We start from the raw sequence: 20012 nt of genomic DNA on the forward strand, positions 1-20012 counted from the left end.
CACAAGAGGCTGGTTGTAATTTCAATAGTCTTTTGGTTACTTTTGCATTTGATTTAAGTTTGAGTTTACTTTTACATTTGAAATCAAGTTGTGAGTAATATTTGTCAATTTTTCCAAGAAATTTCTCTAAAAAGTATTAGTTATTTGGAGATGACAAGTATTGAAAGGGTCTCTCAAAAAACTTTTAGAAAATTTTGTTTGAGAGATTCTCACACTCTCTCTTTCTCTCTCTTTTGAAATAAATAAATGATTGACTATTCAAAAGACTACCGCTCATGCTCTAATATCTAACTCTTCCGCATACCTCAAGATTAGTATGAGCTTTAGTCGTGAATTTCTCCAGTGGATAATTAATGTTTTAATCAGTACACAAGTATTAAGTCCAGAAATTAACAAGTAATGAATCAAAGAAAAAAACTGATCACAAAGGGATATATGGCACTAACCATTTAGCTGAGTTTTAATATAGTTATAGTATATAAATGTTTGGGTTAGATTAATATATAAACGATTTTTGTATTAGATAGAAGTATATGCAATAGAAAGATTAAAAATATCAATTCTTCCTTAAAAATAGCACCAGCAGTTTTAACTAAAATATATATAAGATTTTTTGATAACATAAAAATATGGGGTGAATTGAAACCCAACTGAGTAATCCTCTGAAAATCTATCAACTAGTGCTAAAAAGACGTGATTATTCGGAGTGGAATTATATACCTATGTTGTTTAGCCACATAAATGAGCATATCTGAGTTGGTAGATCTCAAATCTAGAAGGTTTAACACATTTTCAAGTCCGCCGTACCACTATATATACCACACTTGGGTGGTTAAATATATATAATTTGAGGTTGAAAATTGTAGATTGTAACTCGTATAAATATAAGTGTGTTAATTTAAGTAGATTGATCCATAGACACATTAATCAATCCAGATGTGAGATCACGTGCATCGTACGTAGGATTCTTGAAAAAGAGAAAACTGGAGTGACCCATGATAATAATTCATTTTGTTGCAAGTACTAGAACGCATCACTATTATGACATTTTGGACAATATAGTCTTGAGCAAAATAATGACAACACTCCATTTATAAATAGTATTTTAAATGGACCACCTTCTTATATGAAACCGTCCACGAGCTCACATTGTTTTCATTCTTCACTAATAGCCAAATCATCTTTTCTAATAAAGGCAACAAATGCTCCCAAATAAGGAAAACAGAAACTATATAAAAAGACAAAATAATAGTCCTCCATTTTAATATAAATATATATATATTTTTTTTTAACATTTTCACCCACTTACAGCCAAATCACATCACCATCTTAATGATATCACAGTTTTAAACACTGATTAAGCGTTAATTGATTTTTATCTTACAACTAAAAAACATAACATCACATCATACATAATAAAGTTACATGCTTACCCCTGATGTCATTCATATTCGTCACACTCACGATGATATCAACAGTTGAAAACATCACCAGCAGTATAAGCAGAAGCCATGATTGGTTGGTTATAAAACCCTAGATTGAGAGTATTCATCCCCCCGTCGTAAAATCCACCACCTCCGCCGCCGCCGCCACCGTAGTCAACTAGTCCTCCTCCCTGACCAGTCTCCATCTCAAAGGAAGACGACTCGACAAAGTCGACGATCTCGTTGAGGGAATCAAGGCGGTGGTTGAGCTCCAGGAGCTGAGCTCTGAAAATGGAATTCTCCGCCTCGATAGTGACGTAGTGCTCCGTCGTGACGGCAATTCCGGCGATGATATGGCCGTTTTCTTTACGTAGATGCGTCACCTGAGCTGCTAGATCGTCCAAGTGCTGCTGCTTCCTCATCCTCGACCTCCTTGCGGACTCTCTGTTCGACTGCTTCCTCTTTCTCTTCCGCTCGTCGAGTAGATCACGTTGTTGGAGATCAGACTCCGAACCGGAGTTTAGTAAACCGGTCGTTAAAACAGACGAGTTGCTTGTCGGAGATCCGAGTTCAGTTTTATTCATATTTTTATATATCGAAAACACACACAGGAATTGCTAATACAAATGAAAGACGCAGGACCCAAGTTAGGGTTTTGAAAATCTATAAAATCTTATTATAAAAGGTTTATATGGTATAGTATATAGTTATAGGTTATATATATATATATTAGAGCTAAAGGAGAGATGATTTATGAGAAGACATAGAACCAGTAGAGAAAGACGACGGAGAAAGATTGAACGAGATGGGTCCTGCGTCTAAGAGACGAATCTATAGTAAGCCCAGATCTAAGGATTTCACTAATTACCGGAGACGACATGAATGTTTGAACATCAAGATCCAGTTCTTTGCCACATCAATATTATAAAGAAAAAAAAAAACAGAACAGGTTTTGTCTCTCGAAAAAGAAAAAAACTGAAAAAGTTTAGAAAAAGGAAGACAAAAACACTAACAGTTTTAGAAGTGATGTATGTATTCGGGAGCGAAGGGAGAAGAGGTAACTTATGGGTTTGAGAAGGGGTTTTATAGAGTGGGAGAAAGAAAAAAAATAAATAAACATAAATTAAAAAGGAGTGAATATTATAAAAATAATTAAAAGGAATCTGGAAACTATTGAGCGATGAAGCATGTGAAGTAGAAACAGTCAAGTTTACAGCTGTTTTGCAATATTTGTTTTTATTTATGTGTATGGGTTTAATTTTAAATTATTGATTCTTTAAATAACCAATAACCATTTTAGTCATTGTTTATGGAAAAGTAAGCCTTCTCAGGTTTTCCTTTTATGAAAATTTGCAACCTTCAAGATTTATTCTCTGATTTAATTATCTTAAAAGTAATGTGTAGTCAAATGGTAGCATTTTGTATAAATTCTTATACTCATAAATTCTAAAATAAACTAATACTTTCTGAAAATTAGATTTTTGAGTTTTTAAAAAGATTTTAGATTTTTTATATTTAAAATTATTTTAAGATTAATTAATTTCATTTTATTTTAAACTAAAACATAAGTTAAAATGTAGCTAGGTATGGTTGAAGTTTATGAAAAATAAATAAAACGTTAAATTAGTTAAAAGTAATCATTTAAAATTAATTAATAAACCAGTATATACTATTTTAATACCTATGAAAATCTAAAATTTGTTTTTACAATATACTCCTTCTGTTTCTAAATATAAGATGTTTAGAAAAAATACATATATTAAGAAAATTATTTTTTTGTCTAGAAAATGTCATTAAAATTATAAAATAATTGTAGTCAACCAATTATAAAATAGATTATTAAATATGATTAGTTACACAGTTTTTAATAAATTAAAAATTATCTAGAAAGTTGAAAACATCTTATATATTAGAACATTAATTTTTTTTGAAACCTCCTATATTTAGGAACATATGGAGTATGAGGATAAGTAAGTTATAATTAAATAATTGAAAACCTTCTCGATTCTCATTTTTAATACATGAGAATCACCGCCCAGAGTACCAGTTTAAACCGTTCAGCAACGGACACCTGGAGGATGCGACAGATGACGGGATAAGGGTAGAGGTGGTATTTCAGAATGCATGTATGGGTACTTCCGTTATTTAATGTTCTGCTATATTCCTATGTCAATAATTCAATCAAGATTGGAAACTTCAATCAGTATTTTAAAATTCTATCACGAAATAAACCATGCATTGAATTCATCTTGATAAGCAAAATGCAAAGAGCATCAACTTTAATGTCTTACCTAAAAAATTATATACTATAGTGAAACCTCTATAAATTAATAATGTTGGGATTACACCAAAACTATAATTTTTTATTAATTTATAGAGATATTAATTTATCGATATACTAATTGAACCAAAAACTCAATTTAGAACTATAAAATTATATTATTTTATAGAAATTCTTAGTGTATATTAATTTATAGAATATTAATTTAAAGAGATTATTTAGTACTTCTATTCTATGGTTTCAAAGCCCGGAACTTTTTGAGTACATAAACATATAGTAATATGATTTCCGATAATCCAAAACTATTCCTCAACTACAAGTCTACAAGCATGAAATTTGTATTCACCTTCTATTTATTTCTATTTGTGTTTTATTATTTTTAGCTCATTCTTTTCTATTTTTTTAGTTAGAAATAAAAAAAAAATACTCCACCATTTAATGAAAATATTACTTTGATATTTTTCATACAAATAAAAAATGATTAAAGTATATTTATGTTTTTATTGAATACATTTATTTGACCAATAATAGTTGAGAAAATAAAATTATTTATAAGATCAATTCATTTTACCATTAATATTAAGTTCAAATTATGTATAGTCGTAATGGAATTCTAAAATTATATTTTTTTTATATAAATAGTCAAAACAACATTTTTTTTATGAAACATAGAGATTATTAAATAATTAATCTCTTTAAACTATTTTTTCTCACTTAAAAATTTAAACTCATACTAACTTTTAAAACTATACTTATTTTTAATTTAAAGTTCCGTACTTAAATCAATACATATCTACTCATTTATATTTCTATAAAAAAAAATCTCTTGTTTTTCATTCTCATTTCCATAAGAATGAATACTATGATTCACATTTTAAACAGACATGAATACATCATTTATAGGATAACTTTGGTCGTCAAAGTTATTTAATAAACTATTTTTATTTTCGCCAATCGAAGTTATCAGGGCTAAATCTCAACTAATTTTCCAGGAAAACACAAGACATAATTTTATCATCCGGTCACAATAACAACTAAGATTTTGGCAGAATTTAAACCTAAACTAATATATATACATTTTATTCATTCTTCTTGCCAATAGATTACTACTGCTTAGTTAACTATATTTCCTGTTGGCAAATATTTGTTTTTGCTATCTCCATTTGATTAGCAACTATTGCACAAATTAATCAAATAGATTCAAGGCTTTATTCATCCTTTTGTCCACAGCAAGAACAAATAGCTTTGGTATTAAATTATTAATTAACTACTCTTACAAACATTATTGGAAAATTGCCACAAATACCAAATTCATGGTACCACTTTTCATGTTTACACTAACCACTTTTACTTTCACTTATAATGAAGAGTAAAAGACATTTATATATCTAGGGTTAACTAATCTAGACTTAGGATTTAGAGTTGAGCGGTGGAGTATGATTTTTGGAATGTGAAATTTAGGATTCTAATAAATATATAAATAAATACTTAAAAATATTAAAAATTTTAAAAAATAGTTTCAAACATAATTTTTGATTTTCAAAAAGAAAATTTGAAAAAAAAATTCAAAAAAAAATTTATAAAAAAGTTCGAATTTTAAAAAAGTATAATTCGAAAACATAAAAAAAAAATTATATCTTTTTATTTTTATTTTTATTTTTTTATTTTTTATTTATATAAATAACGATTTATTTTATATATAGCGAACAATGGTATAAGAGTCTTTTACCACTTAATGAATAATGTATTTTTGAAAATTCATTTAGTGATGGTAAAGATGAAAAGTGATACTATGAAAATAGTAAACATAAAATTTCTCCGACTTTAATTTTAAATAAAATAATAATATTTTTTTAAGAGAAATAAATAGGATTTGACTTGGCATATTGGCATCATTCGACCTTCATTGTCATCACAAACTTCTATATATAATTTTCTGCTTTCAAATAAAATTATACTCCCTCTGTTTCAGATTAGTAGTCGTTGTAGAATAAAGTTTTTGTTTCAAAATAAGTGTTGTTTTATAATTTTAATGCAAAATTTATTGATTTTATATTTTAATCTATTTTTCAATTGTTTGAAATGTGGTTAAGTGTATTGGTAATGATGTTTTTATCTAGTAAATATACAAAGTTAAATGTTTTCTTAATATGTGTGCTGAAATTTAAAACGATAAGTAATCTGAGACGAATGGAGTACTGTACAAAGTATACCTCAATTAAGGTTTGGGAAAACTATATAAAAATTCTTGTATAACTGAAAATAAAATTTCATATTCGACTAAATATGATCTACAATTGAGTTTTAAAAGTCTCTTAAATATTAAGCTAAATTATTAGAGCATCTGCATCGCTAAAGTCTTTTATTTATTTTTATTTTTTTCTGATTAAAAAAAAAGTGCACCAATTGCGGGGTGCAACGTATCGATTGGATCCGCGAACAGTGCAAAAGATCCACAACACACGTTTCTTATTGTGCATATTTTGTATACCCTTTTTTTCAAAATCGTGGAGACGCGTAGAGACGCCCGATGAGATGCGTAGAGACGCTAAAATTTTGTTTAATAGACCGTCATCGTACGGGCATCTCACGTGCAAGAGTGTGTGCTCTGTTCGCACATGTGGATCCCATGTAAAACAGTATATATGCGGTGTCAGATCGACACGTGTCATTTTACTTGTACCTAATAATCAAAACTTTCAAATAATCGATATTGGTTCAAGCAAATAAGTGACGTCTGACGTTAGTTAGGTATCTTTTTCTTTGGCTCAGGTAAGAAAAGTAATTTGTACTAATTGTCTTTTGACAGTTCGTTTTAGCCATATAATTTAGTTTCTCCTCTCTTTTTTTTTTTTTGAAAAGGATTTCTCCTTTTTTTTTAATCGTTGTTTTCTATTTAAGCTATGTTTATGTGTATTACTCTCTTTTTTGAGAAAACATATATGTATTACTTTAATTAGATACTTAACAGCTTTTAAATATATACGTGAAAACAATGGGATATTTGCAAAATTGCCAAAATATCACACATGTATGATAGAAAAACGTACACCTTCGATCATTTAGAAACATTTTGTAAAATTGTAGGAATACTGCATAAACCACAAGTTTATTAAATATTTTTTTTACTTTGTAAAATAATTTTAGAAATAAAACTTAAAAGTCATAGCTTAAATAAATATAATAATTTAGTTTTTAGTTATTTATAAATGAGTTTATATACTTTGATATTTTTTGTCTTTTAACGATGGAAATACAGAAAGCAACCAACAACCTCAAAACTATTGTACCATCTAATTGACAGTTTATTCCCACCGAATAAATTGAAAAAAAAAATAAAGATATAGATGCCCAATCAACACCGAATAAATTGAAAATTAAATATTACAGATATAGATTCCCAAATAAAAGGTTTCGAGGATTTTTTTTGTTTTTACAGCGAAAAACTATTATTCTATTACTCAAACTCGAGGTGATCTGGGTAACCAGGCCGGAATAGAACAACCAATAAAATAAAGATCTCTACGGAAAGACCTCACAGTCTTAGCTAAAAAGTCCGAAATATGATTTTGCGCTCGTGGAATATGAATGATATTGAAGTCTAGAAAGTATATTTGTAGAGTTTCTATCTTCTTTAATTATGTTGCAAAGTTTGGCCAAGTATGATGCTCTTTAATCATAGCGATCAAATCTTTGCAATCCGTCCTAAAGTTCTGACATATTGAATGCTGGAGCATACTTTTCATCGCCTATCGTAGTGTTTCCACTTCTGAATGCAAGGCAGACTCTCGCCGTGGGTAATTTTGTGTCCCCGTAAGTTGAACATTTCCCTAGCTGTTCATTCAAACCTATCTACACCCACTGAATTGTGATGTAGATGTCCAAGACTCATCTATCTTACATATATTACCCAAGCTTAAGACTTGGTTCCTCGATAATGTGATCACGTGGGTTTGGAGGAATTAAGTAAGATTAACTCCAGTTTTTTTCATAAATCCAAAATTAGTCGAAGAACAGAACAAAATGCGTCATGTATTGGGTATGCACAAGACATCCCACAATAGATATCTATAAATAAAATTGTTACTCTTTAGAAAATAATTAATTATAATCAACACCTAAAAATCATTTAACAGAAAATAATGTCATTTCACATCTCACATCTCATTCATAACAAAAAAAAAAACGTTAAACCTTTTTTATCCTAATACACATACAATAGTGCATAGATATTCATAAACCTTGTTTTATTGTTTACTAGGTCAGATAAATGATCAATAATTACACCCAAAAAAAATCAATAAAACTAGTTCATTTAACTAGCTATAATGTAAACTACAAGATAATGAAATCTAAACAAACTCAGCACTGTTAACTTGCCTTAGTTTTTAAATCCAATGTATACACGTACTTAGAATCTATATATTTTGACCTACTTACTCAATTAAAAAGTGTAAAGTTCAAAGCACGTTGCAAACATCATATTACTTATATGAAAGAGCATCTTTTTAGTTTCGATTTGAATCTCAAAAATGATAAAACTCGATCAAAGTAGAGAGATTTGGTACATCAACGTTTGGTAAGTGGGTGTGTGGTCAGTGGTGTGAAGTCTCTTTTCACCCAACGCCAAAGGGTTCCAAGTTGCTTAGTGAAACATATACACCGAAATGGAAAAAGTATTATAAAAGAAAGCTAAGGCAAAGATACTGCGTTTTGGCAAATACAGGTTCTTATATCAAAAGCGGAATCAAAATGTAGCAATAATAATTATCTTTGTTACAAAAAAGACATGTATGTAAGAGAAAGAGATGAGAGAGAGGATGTAAGAAAGAAAAAGATGTCTGAAAGATTCCGAATCTGCCTAACATCTCAACTCTCAAGCACATGCCCCTATCTTCCTTCCTTAGCATTGATCTCTCTTCTTTTGCTTTGTCCTCTCTTTCTTTGCGAGCATTGTGGAGTTGTTTTATATTTATTTTTTGTAACTGGAGTTGTTTTATATTCAGACCACCTTTTTTAATCTTATGTACTACCTTGATAAAGCCAAGTAGTTAATTTATGGCTTTCGTTGGTAACAATGTTGTATAAATAATGGAACCGTGAAAAAAAATCATGCAAAAAGAATGATAAAATCATATATACATGAAATAATTAGAAAACTGTAGAACGACGATTTTTTTCTTTTACTAAATTTTGTTTTTCTAACTTGCAGAAAACTGAACTAATTGATTAGAGAGGTATCATCAATCATCATTCAAAATAATCAAGGATGGCCAATGAAAATGTGCACCTCTTCATATATCTAGTCTGAAGAAATTTGTATATGAAAATAGTAAAGAAATTTGGGGGTTCTCTTATTTTTTGGTTTGGAAGCCGTGAGTAAGGTCACAAAAAGAATTAGGATTACACTAAATGCTTAATTTCGTCGCATTGCATTTGATGTAAAAATGTTTTTTCCTAATGAATACAAATTTAACATTTATTCAAAAAATAGTGTGTTTTCTGTATATAAGTGTCGTGTCGATTCAATTAGGGTTATATAATGCTTTGCTACATCATTCATTGGGAGTTTAGCTCTCGCCTATATTATTTTATGTTTAGATAATTCTATAGGAGAGAACGAAACTCTCAATTTGTATATCTTTCTTATAGCATTGGGAGTTTAACAAATTTTATGTTTAGATAATTCTATGTGTTTTGTGTGTGTTTGTAACATTATTTGTATTTTGAAATATGAAATCGTTTCCAACTAAAACGAGATTTCTTTGCTCATAGATATATCTATTCGATGAACCATGCTAAATTTTGTGTCATTTATTTGTTGAGTTTATTCATCTGTTTTGTATTATTTTTTCGTATCTATTATAATATTTATATTATTTGATCCGAATGGATTTCATACAAAAGAAAAACAAACAACCTCAATGACTGATGCGTTGATTAAAATTAATAACAGAACATTAGCTTTAACAATTAATTGTGGAATCCCTCTCTCGATCCAATTGCAAAATTAAAAGCCAAAAGAAGTTTTGCCAAATTATTACTAAGGTGGGTTCTGGTGACTAGTCAACTTTCATGAATGTACACTTTATTTATTATGTTATATAATATGCATATAAAGAAATGTGGAAATATAAAACAAATTGTATGAAGGCATCCTAGAAAAATATACCACTTTCGGTTATATATGAACGTTTTTTTGGACAACTCGGTTATATATGAACATTTTTCGTTTGTTGGGTTAGGTACTTCGTAGTTAGAATCAAACTCTATAATAACACAAAGAAAGTAAGAAAACCCATACTCTCTATAGTTTAGTTATAAATACATTGACATAAACGAGAAAATAGATAAGTTTAGATGGTTTGTTCACTTAGTAGAAAACAGTTGCCTAATGGTCGTTAAACATATCTATCTAAACGTAAGATAAAATAGAAAAGTAGCAAGCAACCAATGAGACTCCCAAGGTTTTTGTTTTATGTTTCCCTCACCCATGGTTCGTAATTAATGTATTTATAAAAGAGACGTATAATGTTTCAATCGACTGTCTCGACGACCTTCATGGAAGCTTGGAAATATCATTTTTGCAATTAAATTAATCAATGAAGGAGAAAGACAAACTATGAACTTTGATGGTTGTTCACGTAGGGTCAAATAAGAGTAAATGCATGCAAACAATTGGGGTCGATTTCATTTTTATAAAAGCTAGCCTTAAAAGGTTGGTATGTTCTTGAAGTTCTTCTCCTCTTTGTCCCCCCTCCATTTCACTTAACGTACATGGTTTTTTTGTAATGTCTTAAACATTCTCCAAGGTTCTCTGACCTCTGTAGGAGTCTCTTAACAAAATGTAAACGTTTGTATCTGCGACGGTTCCATTTATTTTCTTCATTTCGTTCTACTTTTTACCAAAATACTAAAAACAACATTTATTGTTTACACCTTACACATATACATACACATTATAAACTACACAATTGCGATATCAGTATAAATCATTAGGTTGCATAATTTGAACTTTTATTTGATATTGTAAAATCTTTATAAATTTAAACAAAATACATATGTTTTTACAGTTCAGTTAATTATAACAGCTAAATTACAAATAAAATTGGATGATTCTAAAGAATTCTCTGTAGAATCCTAAATATTTTCTTTTAAACTAATTGATATAATTTTTTTTTGATGAAATTTCAAATTTATTGATCACGTTCTGAAAATATTTATTTACACAATTGCTATAAATTTCATAAGTAAATCAGAAGATATTGCAAACATGTATAGACACGTTGCACGTCGTATGCCTCACACATATAGACAACGACAATACAATATCAATTGACATTGCTTACATATTGACCATTCATAATAAAGAAAAACCTACGTAAAGACAGTCACATCAAAACTAATGTTGCAACTTCGGGGCCGATAATTTCTTGCATAGCTTTGTACGGTCATGATGGACTTTTCCTTCGGTAGTAAGGCAGAAATCTGAACATGTATAAGTATATAATGTAATAAATTAATAATGACATGCACGTCAAAATATAATAGTGAGTTTAACCGAAATGAACATTTATTTACCAGTGCATTACATACACTTAAAGTAGTATCACCCTGGTATTTGTCCCCCCCCCCCCCCCCCCCCCCCAAAAAAAAAAAGTAGTATCACCCTATTCGTATAAACATTATACTTATAGAGTATTATAGTATCAATCGAACTTATTTATATCACGCGAATTATAGAACTTAAATATTAGCTAATTAATGAGTGAATAGTTAGTAATAAACAAAGTGGCTAATTATTGCTAGAAGTGGTTGTTCCAGTTATATAAAGTATGATTTCGAATTTGAAACTAAGTAACTTCAGTTGATTTTTTTTCTCCAAATATTCACGGTCCGAGAAAATGTACTGACTGGTAAAAGTGGAAGATTTTGCTAACTAGACATAGTACAGATTGCTGTTTAAAAAAAAACATAACCAGATTAATTATGGGTGCGTCTATGTCATACAATGGAATGACGAATAATCTACTCAATATATATACAAGGAGGAGATATTCTTCTGTTCAAGAGAAATGCTTTCAAACTTTAGATTATATGTGAATTTTAAAACTACTCTCTTCAAACCAAGACCAAGAATAGCTAAACGGAGAAAATAATAATACATGAATCTCTGAGCAGAATAAAATACTCTTGAGTACCAAGTTTCAGATACCAGCATATATCGGACATGCATGCATGATCGAAAATTATTTATCATATCTTGGATATTAAAACCAGATTCGAAGAGACATATAAACATATATGTACACATGTATTAATGTGTATATATCATATACTATATATATATATATATATTATGTACATACACATATAATACAAATTATACGATCGTGTTCCATATAATGGTGTGTCTCCTTGATCATGGCTTTTTGAAATTGTTGGCTCTATTTAATTAGTTGCTTAGACTTCGTGTTCGTGTCTCATACATCATCAAAGTATCAAATATTAAGCTTCGATCATTTTACTAAAAGGAGATAACTAGTTGCTAAAAGTAGTCAAAAAGACGACGGATACGTATTTGAGGTTCATGCACTTAATGATATACTATTTTGTAGTCGCTGAGACTGTTGTTGAAGTGCATGGATATATATTAAATACATTGTTAAGCAAATAATGATATATTGATATGTTATATTGTTTAATAGCTAGGTTTAGTTGTGTGCTACACCATAAAAAAGAGGTTTAGTTGTGTGAAAATGGCTAAGGACCACACATTTTTAATTGTTATGGCTTCTGTTTGATAATTAGTCATATTGATTACGTTTAAAAAAATGGAACCATCCAATCCTAATTCTATATCAAATGCGATTGCGTGATTTCAAGTGATATAATTAACCAATTTTGGACTTTTGGAAAACGACTTGGTTTTAGTGGTATAATTGTTTGATATAAAAACTAATTATTCCAACGTGACAATCGATTAAACATATGCTCTATATGTAAGTTAAAATGAAAAAAGAAATACGCAAAGTGATTATAAGTTTATAATAAAGGAAGAACGAAAGAAAGACGGTTAAAAAAAAAAACGAAAGATAGACAAATGGTAGTGTTAAAAAAAAAAGATAGACAAATGGTAGCATTGGTTGGGAGAGGCGAAAGTCTTGAGAGTGAGTGAAGAGCAGCCGACATCGAATCTTAAAAAGTCGCAACAATCTCGAAGTACCTTATCACATATATACGCTCATATGAATATCTTTTTTGTTTTAATATTTAATCTAATAATTACTTACTTCATTTAAATGTTTCAAAATTTTCTTTTCTTCTAATATAGATCTTTTAATCTTAAATTAGACTTTCATCCGCACGGTTTGCGCGGATGTTTCATTTCATTTATATATATATAGATATTTGTTTTGCATCATTAGTATATATATATATATACATATACTAACGTTAATTATATATTTAAATGTTTGTATAACTATTTCAAATACAATAATTTTATAGTTTACATGTCGTAATTAATTAACTGTTTCAAATCGTCATATGTATTTGTCATTTGTATTATTAAATTTTCATTTGATTATTAAACAAAATATTATATACATGAAACACATTTAAAATCTAATTTGTTTTTAATTTATGCTAAATTCTTACCCGTACTTTAGAGCTCTCGATTACCTTTTAGAAATTGCTTATGTTTATTCATTTTAGATAATATTATTATGTATATAAAATTTTAAGACATGTATTATATAGTTCATTATGTGTAACCCGTTTGCTAACATATTATATTATTTTAATATATATATTTATATATATGAAAATAAAATATATTAATTTATCAATTCAATATAATTTTATGATAGTTAGTTCAGTATAATAGTTATTTTAATATGAAAGATTATGATTATAAAATAAATGAAAATGTGATGTAATTTTTATTTTCCGTTTTATAAACGATAGCTGAATATATATAAATGAATAAAAGTATTTTATTATTAATTACAAAATTAGTGAAAATATTTCAATATAAATATTTATATTTATGAAAATAAATATATTAATATATAAATTTAATATAATTTGATCACACTGACAAAAAAAATATAATTTGATCATATTTAGTTCAATATAATATTTATTTTAATATGAAAATTATGATTATAAAATAAATGAAAATTTGATAGAATTTTTATTTTTCATTTTGTAAACGATAACTGGATATATATTAATGAAAATAGTATTTTATTATTAATGACGAAATTAGTGAAAATATTTACATAAAATTTTTAAAAATGAGATCTTGTTAAAATATTTTTCAACAAATTTGTTAGAATTTTTTTAAAGAATATATTAATATTTAAAATGAAAAGATATCAAAAGATATTATGATAATTAGTTACAGATATTTTATATTATTAGGCTTAAGGAAATAGATTTTTAAGGAAATGTCCAACTAAAAAATCACATATGAAAGAATTCATGACTTCTATTTTAATAGTATTGATTGTAACTATTACTTTTATATTTACCTTTATAGTTTTTATTTATTTGGATATAAAACAAATCATATTTAATAAATAATATACAAGTTACTTCCTCTGTTTCATTTTAATTAGTGTTTTAAAATTTTATTTTTGTTTTAATTTAAATGATGTTTTAAGATTTAAATGATGTTATCAGATCTCTGTGTTGGTTGGCGCTTTAGACTAGTTGTATTTGTGGAAGCTCTTTTAGTCCAATGGTTTGACTAGTGGTTCAGTAATGCTTCTGCATCATTAGGTCCAAGTTTCAATTCACAGAGAAAGCGATTTATTAAAACAATTATGCATGCTACGGAAGAAAATTAGTTTACAAGAGATCTTCAACTTGGTGCAAATCAATCCAGTCAGGCATGGATCTTCATAGGACGACTCTGGTGATGCAGTTAGATGTAGATTCTCATAAGGCAGGTATTATTGTGGTGATGCAGTTAGATGTAGATCCTCATAAGGCAGGTAATATTGTCGGTTGTCGAATCGTTTATGTAATTTTTCTCGTAATTGTAATATCCTAATAAACCAGTGTTAAAAAAAAAGACTAGTTGTATTTTGTTGAATGATTTTTTATTGATTGGATTAAGTTTAATTAATGCAAAACTAATTAAAAAAAGTAACAATTTTTTAATAATTGTGCAAAAACCTTATAAACCAACTAATATTAAATAGAGGAGCACTTGTTTTATGATTATCAATCCTAATTTTCTTGTATATATATATTTGGAGGTCTTTAAAGATCCATAATTGTTATTTTATCCATAACATTTTGTCATGAACAATAGCACTGGCTTGGTGGATGCATCAACTAAAACGCAAAACATAGAGCTTCGGACCAGAAATTTATGCTTTCGACTTTTGAGTATGTAAACGAGGTTGTGTCCATTTTTAAGCAAAAAAAAAAAAAAAACGAGGAGCCGACCAGGAAAAAAAAAAACAAAAAACGAGGTTGTGTCCATTTACTAATTCTTACCGTCTCGCGGTCATTGTATTTTTTATCACCTGTTGTGGCTGCAACGTTGGGCTTCGTTTCAGGCCAAATAAATGGAAATATACAAAGTAGTTTCAACTATTTAAAATCTTATAAGCTTATGGGCCTCGGAAATTGGAGACTTTTAGTTTGCAGACGAGACCTATAGAAAACGTAATCACTCGAATATAAGATCACACACACGAATAAGAACTTCACTTCTTATTAACATCAATGCTTTAGAAAACTATTTCAAAAACTAAAGCTCCCACAAGTCATAAATTATGCAACACTTTTGCATCTCTTAATATATAAATCTCAAATCCCTAAACTCATTAGGTATATCACTAATAGATATTAAAAAAAAAAAAAATCACTAATAGATATTTCCTAATCCTTATAGATAAACATAACACACTAGGATTAAGTAACTTACATCACAAAAATTACTTCAAGCTTAATCCAACAAGACCAACTATGTATCATGTGGTGAGGGAAATGGTGGAGAAGATGGGTTACGAAGTATGTCTTTATGGTCTCTGTCTATCTTCCTGTATGTAATCTCTTTCTCTTAACTTTTCTACAGGTTAGACTTGTTAGGGTCACCAAAAAAGTTCACGAGGCGTATATTTTTGCACAACTATACCTTTCAAAGGTTTGCATTTAGTGTATTTGCAGATCATATCTATCTTGCTAGCTTTTGAATTTTTGAGTGTCGAAACCTAAAGCTTTGTTGTGCTTTTGTATAGACCACATGGTCAGGTTGTCTTGATACGAAAGAGTTCAATATTTTGAGCAACATGGTGCAAGCTGTTAATGAAAAGCGGTGTGATGAAGCTGGTAAGCTTTTATGTTAATTGTTATGATACTAATCAGTTTAGATGACTTTGATCCACTTTTCCATGTAGCGTTTCTCTTCATTAAGAACAACGACATTGTTGTTTTATAGTTTGCATCTGAGTGGAAAGACATGCTTAGCAAGTTTCGGGCAGCATAACCTGAAGAAATACACATAAAGGGTACGAAGAACAGAAGAAAATTCATGTAAATAATTGTGTCATCTTCGTTACTTATATTTCTACTTCGGACAGCTCAGTCAACAAGTGTTTGTCTCTGTACATAAGAAGAAGTCATTGTCGGTATCAAAGTGGAGGAAGGAACAGAGTCTTGAGATCGGAGAATGCTTCTGCACTTAACCCATTGTCCCAGGGAAAACTGTATAATGTATATGTTATATAGCGTGATGTGATGTGTACATATTACTTATTAATCTATGTCATTAAGCCCACTCTGATTTAATTAAATTTAATCTTGTCCGGCTATGTATTTTACCCAAGAAACAAAAATTAATTAGTAGTGATTTATTAAGTGATCAGCTTATTTTAGTCAAAGTGGCATAATAGTCTCTATGGATATGGTTAGCAAATGAGAAAAGATAAACGAGATGCCTTTGCCGACAAAGCTGCAGGTGTGTTTCAAACTAAAATAAACTTTGGTTTAGGCTGTAAATTAGAACCTTTTATGTATTTTTAATTGTCTCTTTCCAACTTATTTTACTTGCCACTTTGTTTACATCTAAGAGCAACATTATTGGTAGGATTTTTTTTTTAGTCTTTAGCTTATTTTGTTATGTTTTTATGCTAAGAGACAAAGTGTAAGAGACAATCCCAAAAATGTAGATTATTGGTAGGACTTTTGTTGCCTCTTAGTAAATTAATTTTTTATTTTAATGAGTAATGATATATAAAAGATAAGTTTTAAATAAAACGTATAACATTAAAATTGAAAACATAAATAAAATTACAAAGTTGCAACAACAAAAAAAATACAAAAAAAAATTACAAACTTAATAAATAAAAGCAAACACACATTTTATTCAATTCATAGAAACTTACAAATTATATGTTATTTGGAAGATGTCCAAATTTAGCCCATATATTTTCAATCAAATCATTTTTTAATTGTTGATGGGCTTGTCTACTCCGAACGCTCGCTCGACGATCAATTGTATTGCCGAGATTTGTAGGCATATCGACGGAAAATGTATCATCCACATCTTCTCCTTGTTAAATTCAAAAACGTCATACTGAGTGAATGATGATCGTTCATCTTCGACAATCATATTATAGAGTATGATACATGCTCTCATAATATTTGCTATTTTGTGTACGACGTTGCTAGTAGAGGTTCACCACCACAGTAGCATGTCTACGGGAATCCAAACTCAACCTCGGGTTACGGAGGGTACTGAGCCGGCGCACCATAATTGATGCTTAACTCAGCTTGGTCCCGACGAATAAGCTCTTCCGTTGAGATGTATCCACTGTCAGCTATCTCCCCACCATACTCCTCTGAATCTGAAGGCTGGCTGTAGCTATATCGACGGCCCATGTTAACTAAACCTGAAAAAAACTAATCATATTAGATAGACATCTAATGATCCAGGAAGATAGACAATTTTTTAATAAAAGAGCAACATTCATTTATAAAGTAGAAAGCAGAAATACATAGATAGACATTCTAAGTTATTCATTAATAAAGATAGACCTTTTAAAAGCAAACAGGAAGGGAATTCATCACGTTTAAGATAATACAAAGTACTAAACACATAAATTTTAAGACATAGTTCTAACATAGAAACATAGACAAGTTCTCAGAAATACTGGCGGAGTAGCTTATTCTTGACAACTTCTTCAGCCTCACTTAGTGGTTCTTTCTTGGCTAGGAGTGTGTCTAGTATGGCAAGCTTTGACAGTTTCTCCTTCATCATGAGATCCTCCTTCTTCATTTCCCAAATGCTCGTATACTCAGCAAGAGACTTCCCTTGAGAATTATTCCTTTTAGCTTTAGCAGCCTTGATACCTTCAGGACGGATCTCATGATCACCAACAGTGGTGCTTGAAGTTTGTGAACATGTCTCTCCAGCTTTTCGCTTTGAACTCCCACTAGGTTTAGGAGTGTTAAGGCTAAGCCATTTCTGCTCATACCTCAACACACACCACGCATGTTCAAGATTAAATTTCGTGTTGTGATCAGAGTAGAAGATGTCATGAGCCACCTTGAGAACATCATTGTCATTCTGACCAGAACTAATATGTCTCTCTGCTGCCGCATATGCACCACAGAATTTGTTGGTGAAGTCATTGATTTTGTGCCACCTCTGCTTACAATGGAGATGCTCTCTTGGTTCACCACTCTCTCTAGCATGAGGACTTGCTGCATAATATTCACCTACTCGTTTCCGGAAGGTCCCTGATTTTTGTTCATTTCCAACAACAGCATCCTTAGATGTGTTTAGCCACACACTTATTAGGACCTCGTCATCAGCTAGAGTCCATTTCCTTCTCTCCCTACAGGCCACTGGTGTGTCTTCACGTACATCTGGAGCGTCGGTTTGTTGTGAACTGAAAGGAGGGATTTCTGAGGCTCCAAAGTTTAAAGTAGAAGGATAACTTTCATAAGGAAAGTTCTGACTGTTAAGAAGGCCTACATAACTACGAGACTGACTATATGGATTCCTTGAATCCATATTGATTAGAATAGAGAGAGGAGTATAGAAGAGAAACCGTAGATAAACCAGAGATATATGATACAATGAGGGATGGTTGGGGTTTAATAGGTGAAACTTGAAGAAGCAATAAGTAAGAATAATAAAGACATAACCATAAACTACCAACGTCTAATCAAGAGTTATTACACATTGCACAACCAAAAAGCTATCAAGTAATTAAATTATAAGAGGATTTGGTTTCAAACAAACTAGACTCCAATGACAAATAACTAACCATAAACATCTCTTCATTCCGACTTGTCAATTTAGTTCACTAACCCTCAATTAAGTTAAAAACGATTTCGTTCTAAACCAACTACAAGAACAAACGTACTAAACAATATGCTTTTTCGCAAAAAGGTTACATATGGTATGAGAACACACCATAAAACTCGAATGAGTGAATCACCACGCATACGTCGTTTTCTAACAAATCTTGTATTCTACCAATCATTTGAAAAATAATGCTATGAGAACACACCATAAATCACCAAGTTACAAAACGAATACTGAGTTACCAAAAATGATAAACCCTATAAACACTGAACTTCTAAACACGAATTCTCAAATCTACAAAGATAACCAAAACCCCAAAATCATAAACCAATATGGTGACAATTGAAATCAACGAGAAAGCAAGCTAATGAAACCCGGAAAACTACATAAAGATACACCCTTTGTAATTAATTTACAGAAAATACACAATTCTTGATACAACATTCCTCAGAAAATGAAAAAGCTAAGGAAAAGAATAAACCTTTGAATGGATTTGCAGAAGAAAAATCAAAAAACAGAGACACGGTGCAGAGAGAAGACCCTTACATTTACTCAAACACTGAAATCCATCGAAGATCAATTGTACTCATCAAAAAAAGGAATCTAAAAATAGCTTCATCTCTGAAATCCCTAAATCTACCCTAATTTTCAATTAGACTTACTCAAACACCAAGCATAGAATCAGAAACAGATCGATGAACAATCACAAACAAAAAGCATGCAATCAAATCGTCACAATATAAATTTCCAATCAAACCCAAATACGGAGAGATCGGTGTAGATTGAACGACCAGATGACCGTCTGTTTGAAATCGCCGACGAAAGAGAGAGAATAGGGAGACGATGAGAATGAAATTGATACCGTAAAATTTACTTTCCCCTACCCCATTCGGTAAACATGTCGCCTTACGCCACATGCCCCTCAAGGACATGTTTGAAAAATTCTTAATTAACCGACGACTTTTTTGTT

General features: G+C 29.9%; 2 protein-coding genes across 2 annotated transcripts; both read right to left on the bottom strand.

The window, feature by feature from the left end:
* Window positions 1–1249: 1249 nt before the first annotated feature.
* LOC106353536 (bZIP transcription factor 44-like) lies at window positions 1250–2493 on the bottom strand. The gene has a single exon (XM_013793300.3). The coding sequence runs from the start codon at window positions 2006–2008 to the stop codon at window positions 1472–1474; it is 537 nt and encodes a 178-aa protein (XP_013648754.1). The 5' UTR covers window positions 2009–2493; the 3' UTR covers window positions 1250–1471.
* Window positions 2494–17869: 15376 nt separating this feature from the next.
* Window positions 17870–18745, bottom strand: LOC125588492 (glutathione S-transferase T3-like). Its single transcript, XM_048759860.1, has one exon. The coding sequence runs from the start codon at window positions 18743–18745 to the stop codon at window positions 17870–17872; it is 876 nt and encodes a 291-aa protein (XP_048615817.1).
* Window positions 18746–20012: the final 1267 nt, after the last annotated feature.

This window comes from Brassica napus, chromosome C6, assembly GCF_020379485.1.
Source record: "Brassica napus cultivar Da-Ae chromosome C6, Da-Ae, whole genome shotgun sequence".
Taxonomy (NCBI): Eukaryota; Viridiplantae; Streptophyta; class Magnoliopsida; order Brassicales; family Brassicaceae; genus Brassica; species Brassica napus.

Bases quoted from the DNA above. Each gene is read 5' to 3' on its own strand.
- LOC106353536 (XM_013793300.3), bottom strand. From the start codon at position 2,008: ATGAATAAAACTGAACTCGGATCTCCGACAAGCAACTCGTCTGTTTTA.
- LOC125588492 (XM_048759860.1), bottom strand. From the start codon at position 18,745: ATGGATTCAAGGAATCCATATAGTCAGTCTCGTAGTTATGTAGGCCTT.